Raw genomic sequence first — 7,279 nt, forward strand, 5'->3', positions numbered from 1 at the left:
CTGTTTGTGTGGCTCATCGCAACGGTGGGCTTCGGAGAGGGCCCCCCCCGCCCCCCCCCCCCCCCCCCCCAAAGCCGGCTAATGCAGTACGGTAGGATCAGGGAGACGCACGCAGACGCAACTCTAATCGAGGTAGTTCCGGCCGGCGAATGGCTCACCGTCGCTCCGGTGAGGATCGGCATCGAGCGCACTTACACGCCGCGTGTCCGTGCCGCATTGAATCTCTGACACCCGCACCCTTACGTCGCCACTCACCCCACCCCGCCGTACACACTCATACGCACATACTCACACTAGTCTCACACCCATGTTCCGTTTCTCTGCCCCGCTCCTCCCACCATTCCTCCCGCCGCTAGTCCGGGCGCTTGCTGTCGCGCCGCGGTCGGCCTTTCTCATCCGCGACCTGCACGACGTCGTCGAGCTAGGCAACATCGACTACGCCGGCGACGGCATGCTCGAGTCGCACGGCTTTATCACTCCCAATGGCGACGGCCTCGGCTTTGGACTGGAGGAGACTGTCCTCGAGCCGGGTGCATCCATCTTTGTCGAGCACGACACCCATCGCCGCTGCCTCTGGATCGCAAATGGCGAGGGCGAGCTCGAGTTGGTCCCCAACAGGGACGCCCGTGGCGCAGGCATCCAGTACGCGCTCAAGCCCGGTGTCTGTTGCGTCCTCAACGTCAACGAGCCGCACTTTGTCTCTGTCGCCGCAGATGCCGACGCTCCGCTCGCTCTCGTCTCGTTCTGGGTCGATGCTGCCCGCAACCCGGGCACCGCCGATCGCTGTGACTCGGACGATGAGGAGCTGGCACGGCTCAAGGCCCGCGTCGCCGATCTCGAGGCCGAGCTTGGCCGGCGCCGCGGCATCCCGCCGGACGCCAGCTCATAGCCGCACTCCTCTCTATCTTTCTCTCTTTACTTGCCGCCGCATTCTGTCGGCAGAGCAAACGCTGCCGGGTCGTACGCTACGACATGCATGTCCGCCACCTGGAGCTGGCCCGGCAGCTTGAGTGAGGCCAGCGATCCCGTGACCGTCACCGGCGCACATGGCGGCGATGCGAGTACATGCCAGAGCGAGCTCTGTGGCACATACTCCCAAACGAGCGAGCCCTGTGGCTGCGGATGCTTGTCGGCGATCCTCCAGTCCGGGTTGGACGCGTCGAAACAGAGGCTCACAAAGCTACGCGAGGTGGCCACATTGTGCTCGGCGGTGCACGTTCCGTGCTTCACATCAAAGTAAAAGTTGGAATACCTTGGCCCGTTCTCCATCGCGTACAGCACATGTTCGGTCGTGTTCACAATCAGCCCGTGGCTCGCCGAGTACAGCAGCCCGATATCAACCTCGGTGCCCTCCAACCGCGCCGCAAAGTCCGCAGGTGTACAGCACCCGCCAGCCTGCCCCCGCACCCCTCCCACCAGCATCACCACCAGCCCCACCGCAACCACACCCGCAAACGTCACGCCCACACATCTTTCCTTCGCCGCCATCGAGCTCGGCTTCCACGACAAGTGCCTCTGCTCCGCGCCAGCCGCAACTGCCGACTGTCCTCGGCACCTCACTCGACTCGACGCGACTCGCCCCAACTCGACTGCACACACACGCTCATGGCTGCCTCTGTTGAGCAATGGGCTCGGCGCTGGGCAGAGGCCCATATGGACTTCTCATCGCGGCCAAGTCTGCACTCGCATGATTACGACAACGTCCACCGCTCGCCGCCGGGATTGCCGGCGCTGGCCACGGCTGCTCGAGGCGCCGCCGCCTGGGTGGCTGCTCTGGTCATCGTCTACACTGCAGATCTTCCCCTGGGGTTGGTGGTCGGCTCGATGCTTGTGGCTGGCTTTGTGTATGCGTCTACAGTCATCGCCGAGCGCAAAGCTTGGCTCGCCGGTCGCCATGGTGGGCACCGCGATCTCGTCGCTGTGGCTCTTGTCGCGCTTGCCTCGGCTACCTGCCTCCCATCAACCGGTGTGGCTGCCAACGCCACGCAATGGGTATGGGCATCAGCGGCCTGGATTGTTGCCCTACACTCGGCGCTTCTCGCCCGCATTCCAGGCATCCAGCTCCGCTCATTTACCTCGCGGGCACGGACCCACGGCCGCATGTCGGTCACCCAGTGGGGCATCGGCATCGGCGCTCCGCTCGGCTTGCTAGCCTTCAGTATCGTCTGGCCGTCGCCGTGGCGGATCGCTGTGTGGCTGTGGTGGCTGGCACTCGCCATCGCTGTCCTCGCCACCCGCGCAGTCCTGCGCACCAGCAGTGTGCGATACCACCTCCACCTCCACCACTGGTTCACAGGCATCGCCGTCATCGCTCCAGCCGGGCTCGCCACATCAGCCACTGTAGCCTCGGGCATCTGCCTTGGTGCCGGCCTCGCTCTTTTTGTCGAAGGCGCCGGTCGGTGGTCACTCGCGCCACTGTTCCATCTCGACTAGCCGCGAGCGCGCGACCTCACGGACTGGCGAGTGTCGCGCCCCAATGGCCCGCTGACGCTCGTATGCGCTTTGTACCCGGCGTGCGAGGTACTCGTCCAGCGGCGTACTCGGCGTGCACTCAGCGTGCACTGTCGAGTCGCCAGCTCTCGCTCCGCCTCCCGGCATCTCGCTTGGCCGCCTGGTCTCGCCCATGTCTGCAGACGCAGGCGCCATCGAAGCCTCGTAGCCACTTTCACTGCCAATTTGGACCCGGTGCGGTGAGCCGGCGTCACGAAGCGCGCTCTGGAGCGAGCGCACGTGCGCCTCGAGCCGAAAGACAGCTGCCCGATGAGCCTCGATCTCGCCGGTCAGCTGATCGTTGATGCCCTGCAGTGTCTCGTTCTCCAGCTGCATCCGCTTAGCCATCCGCCGCTCCTCTTCCAACTCGACATCCTTCCTCCGCAGCGCTTCCTGCGCCGTACCCACAGGCGCCACAGCAGCGGCAGCGTTGCTCGACTCGGTTGCCTCGGCGTGCAACCGCCGCCACTCCTCCGCTGCCGCCTCGCTCTCCTCCAGCTGCGCTTCCAGTGTGTTCACCTTACCGCGCAGCGAGTCAGCAGCAGACTCGGCGACTCGCGCCCGCTCAGTAGCATGTACAGCCTTGGCCTCTGCACTGGCCTGCGCCACCTGAGCCAGCTCCAGTCGCTCCAGTAGCACCTCCACCCGACGGGTCGAGCCCTCCAGCGCATGCTCCAGACTGCGGTTCTTTTGCCATGCGGCACCGGCCACATCTTGCGCATGAAGAAGCCCAGACGCCGTGCCCTCTAGTCGCCCGCGGAGGTGTGCCACCTCCATCTCGCGCTCGCCCATAGCCATCAGACTCGAGTGATGTCGCTTGAGCCTGCGTCGGCCGCTGTCGCTTCGCCCGCAATCCCGCCGCCGCCAACGCCCCTCTTGACGGCCGCTCTCTTCTTTCGGCGCCACCAGCGCCAATTACCGCTCCACCACAGCTTTGAATATTTTTTCTGCTTTGGCACGGCTCCTCCTGACCGACGAGGTGGCCATGGGATTCTGCCGCTCTGCCTGAGCCTCTTCAAGATCTCGTTTGCTCAACTGCCTCTCATACACTACAAGACTACGATCTACCGCAAACTGCATCGCAGCCATGGTGATACTAGCCATTGTGGACAAAGCAGTGGCGTGGGAGGGAGACGGCAGCTGGTCAATTCGGTCAAAGCCCGCGAGGGGTGGGACACAATCTTGTCCATCGCCCTCTCACGTCGCCTTCTCTCCTCGACAACAGCCTCTCCCCACTGCGCAGCTACCGCATACGCACACACACACACACACACGCGCCTACCACTAGCCGCATGAATCTGCTCCAGTCGACTGGACGCGGGAGCGGGTGCGATCTGCTTCCGACCATGCGGTGAATTGGCGGTCAATTGAACACGCAGACTGTCCCCCGCACGTCGTGAATCAAACCACGGCGGATTTGACCGCCGTCAGCGCGCCAAGTTGTGGACGCACACTCCACTCACCACACGCTACCTGTAGTCATGGCCGAGTACGAGTACACGTACACAGACGCGTCGTCCGAGGCGCACGGATCCCCTGCCGACGACTCGTGGTGGTCAGACGAGTCGAGCTGGAGCTCGGCGGCGCCGAACAGCAGGCGGCGGTCAGCTTCACGAACGCAGGCGGCGGCGGGAACCGCACCGGACCCTGCGCCCGCACAGATCACGCTCTCGACCTTTGACAACGTGGCTGTGCCTCGCAACAGCGACAATGGCGACGGCGGCATTGGAAATGGTGTGGTCTCGCCGCTCGTCACGGTCACCCGCCCGCTCGGTGACCATGACGTCACGCTGACCAACGACGAGACATCGGTCGGTGGCGGTGCCGACTCGCTCGATCCGTTCTCTATCTACGACACGCTCGAGCCGCCGCCCAAGTACGAATCGTATCTTTCGGGCTCGCGCCGCCGGATCCCGGTCAAGAACTTTAAGAACATGTCGACGATGCAGAAGCGCGAGGCGTCGTCGCTGGCGGAGCAGCTCAAGGCTGCGCTGGCCAACGCCGGTGTCAACGACGACGTCGAGGTCGGCGCGGCGAGCCCGGCCGAGCGCCCAGGCACTCTCGGCTGGATCCGTGGCGTTTTCATTCCGTGTCTTATCAACATCTGGGGTGTCATCCTCTTCCTTCGGCTCGGCTGGTGCACAGGACGGGCTGGGGCGTTGCAGATGACGGTCATCATCCTCCTCGCCACTGTCGTCACCACCCTCACCACCATCTCGCTCTCGGCAATTGCCACCAATGGCAACGTTAAGGCCGGCGGTGCGTACTTTCTCATTTCGCGGAACCTCGGCCCGGCGTTTGGCGGCTCCATCGGTGTCCTGTTCTCGTTTGCCTCGGCCGTCTCGGTCTCGCTGTACGTTGTTGGCTTTGCTGAGACGCTTGTCGATATCTGGGCGTGGAACCATCCGTTCGGTGACCACGCGGTGCGGCTGGTGGGCGCACTGCTCCTCTCGACAGTCTTTGCGCTCTGCCTCCCGGGCATCGGGTGGATCTCGCGGCTGCAGATTATGCTGTTTTCGGTTCAGGTCCTCGCCATGGCCTCGTTCACCGGCGGTGGCCTCATCTCCGATGCGTGGGGACCAAGCCGGCCAACGGATTTGTGGGCTTCAAAGCCAACAACATCGTGGTCGGCCCGCAGTATGGACCCGAGTCGTTCTTCTCCGTCTTTGCGGTCTTCTTCCCGGCCGCGACTGGCATCATGGCCGGCGCCAATGTGTCGGGCGATCTCAAAAACCCCTCGTCAGCTATTCCGCTGGGGACGCTCGCGGCCATTGGCGTCTCGGCACTTGGCTACATTGGCCTGACTTGGCTTTACGCAGCGGTCAACACCCGCGACGGGCTTGTGAACAATCTGTTTATTGTCAAGGACATGTCGATCTGGGAGCCGCTGCTGTTTGCGGGCATCTTTGCGTCGACCATCTCGTCGTCGTTTGCATCGTTTGTGGGTGCGCCGCGAGTGTTCATGGCTGTGGCCAAGGACAAGCTTGTGCCGATCCTGAACTACTTTGGGGTCGGACGCGCGTCGGACGGCGAGCCGCTCCGGGCGTACTGCGCAGTCTATGTCATCGCGCTCGGGTGCGTGGCCATCGGCGATCTGAACGCTATCGCTTCACTCATCACGCAGCTCTTCCTCATCTCGTACGGCTTTGTCAACTGGGCTTGCTTTGCCTCTTCGTACACCAAGTCGCCGGGTTGGCGGCCGGGCTTTGTCTACTACCACTGGTCGCTGGCGGTTGTAGGCGCGGTCCTCTGTCTCACGGTCATGATCCTCATCGACTACATCACTGCTGCGATTGCCATCGCCATTTGCGTCGCGCTCTTCTTGTTCATCTCCTTCAAGGATCCGGACGTCAACTGGGGCTCGGTCGACCAGGCGCGGCTCCGGGTGAACGCGCTCAAGTCGACGCTGCGGCTGCAGTCGACGCCACAGCATGTCAAGACCTGGTCGCCGCAGATCCTGCTCCTGACCGGATCGTGGTCGGAGCGTATTGCGCTCATTCGCATGGGTGAGCTCCTCACCGCCAAGTCGCTCCTCCTCCTCGGGAGCGTCGTGGTGGCCGCCGAGCCGCTCGTCTCGCCACTCGTCCTCCAGGGGCAGCGCGCCGCGTCGGCGGCCGAGTGGATCGTGACCCACAAGGTGCCGGCGTTTGCGTCTGTCACGGTGGCGCCAACGCTCCGCGACGGCGTCCAGCAGCTTCTGATGTGCTCGGGCATGGGACTTGCGCTGCGGCCGAACATTCTCATGATGGGCTTCCGCCACCACTGGCGGCTCGACGCCGAGCGCTCGCACGAGTACGTCAACGTCATCCGCGATGCCATCGACGCGCAGGTCGGTGTCGTCCTCTGCCGCAATGCCGCATTTTACGACTACACCTCGCCGTCGCCGTCGTCGGCTACCATCGACGTGTACTGGCTGGAAGACGACGGCGGGCTCACGGCCATTCTCCCGTTGCTGCTCCAGCGCTCGTCGCTCTTTTCCAAGACCTCGATCCGCATTTTTAGCAGGGTGTGTGGGCCAAACGAGGAGGAAGCACGCGAGCAGCTCGCGCTGCTCATGCGAAAGCTGCGGATCAACACATCCGAAATCAACATGCTCACAACGCTCAAGGCGCGGCCGAACCCAGTGTCGGTCGACTGGTTCGACGAGCTCGAGCTGCTCACCTCGGCGCGGACGTCCGACTTTCTCGACAACCGCGAGTTTGGCGTCGGTGAGGAGCCGATCACTCTGCCAGAGCTCATGGTTCACAACTCGTCGTGGACCAACTACTACCTCCGACTTGGCGAAATCATTGCCGAGAACTCGTCCAACGCCGCCGCCATCTTTGTCCCGCTGCGCATTCCCGACAACAACGACGATGCCCAGCTGTATATGGCGTGGCTCGAGGCGCTCTCGCGCAACATCCACAGGCCGATCTTTTTTGTCCGTGCCAACGACGACAACGTCCTCACTGCCGAGGCTTGAGCACCGGTCCGCAACAAACAATCTTCCAAACTGTACGCCAGCTCGTTCATGACCTTGACGCGCTGTCATCCCCAGCCGCGCTGTTGCTCGCAGAGACCGAGCTAAGATCGATGGTGATCCGTGCATCCTCTGAAGCATCGTCCTGTCCCATGTTGAGGTACGGCATCAGCTGCATGCCCACCAATGCCGATGCCATACCAGCAAGACCAAGCTGTGTGGAGGGGTTGGGTGGGGTGGAGAGGGGAGGAGGTGAGGTAGGGGGGGGAGGGGAGGGGGGGGGGGGGGGGGAGGGGGGGAGGGGAGGGAGGGAGGGACGGTCGTTACGGT

General features: G+C 63.5%; 4 protein-coding genes across 4 annotated transcripts; 3 read left to right on the forward strand and 1 right to left on the reverse strand.

Moving 5' to 3' along the window:
- Positions 1 to 300: 300 nt before the first annotated feature.
- Positions 301 to 1,256, forward strand: AMSG_05184 (uncharacterized protein; the record flags this gene model as incomplete). Its single annotated transcript, XM_013902471.1, has 1 exon — positions 301 to 1,256. A coding segment is annotated over one exon (589 nt), but the record flags the coding sequence as incomplete, so codon positions are not given.
- On the reverse strand, positions 899 to 1,488 carry AMSG_05185 (uncharacterized protein; the record flags this gene model as incomplete). Its single annotated transcript, XM_013902472.1, has 2 exons — positions 899 to 1,395; positions 1,468 to 1,488. The coding sequence occupies 2 exons, from the start codon at positions 1,486 to 1,488 to the stop codon at positions 916 to 918; spliced, it is 501 nt and encodes a 166-aa protein (XP_013757926.1). The 3' UTR covers positions 899 to 915.
- Positions 1,489 to 1,605: 117 nt separating this feature from the next.
- On the forward strand, positions 1,606 to 2,344 carry AMSG_05186 (uncharacterized protein; the record flags this gene model as incomplete). Its single annotated transcript, XM_013902473.1, has 2 exons — positions 1,606 to 2,241; positions 2,297 to 2,344. 2 exons carry the CDS (start codon positions 1,606 to 1,608, stop codon positions 2,342 to 2,344), a joined length of 684 nt encoding a protein of 227 aa, XP_013757927.1.
- A 1,613-nt stretch (positions 2,345 to 3,957) lies between these two features.
- On the forward strand, positions 3,958 to 6,987 carry AMSG_05188 (renal Na-K-Cl cotransporter). Its single transcript, XM_013902474.1, has one exon. It carries the CDS (start codon positions 5,189 to 5,191, stop codon positions 6,950 to 6,952), a length of 1,764 nt encoding a protein of 587 aa, XP_013757928.1. The 5' UTR covers positions 3,958 to 5,188; the 3' UTR covers positions 6,953 to 6,987.
- Positions 6,988 to 7,279: the final 292 nt, after the last annotated feature.

This window comes from Thecamonas trahens, assembly GCF_000142905.1.
Source record: "Thecamonas trahens ATCC 50062 unplaced genomic scaffold supercont1.22, whole genome shotgun sequence".
Taxonomy (NCBI): domain Eukaryota; order Apusomonadida; family Apusomonadidae; genus Thecamonas; species Thecamonas trahens.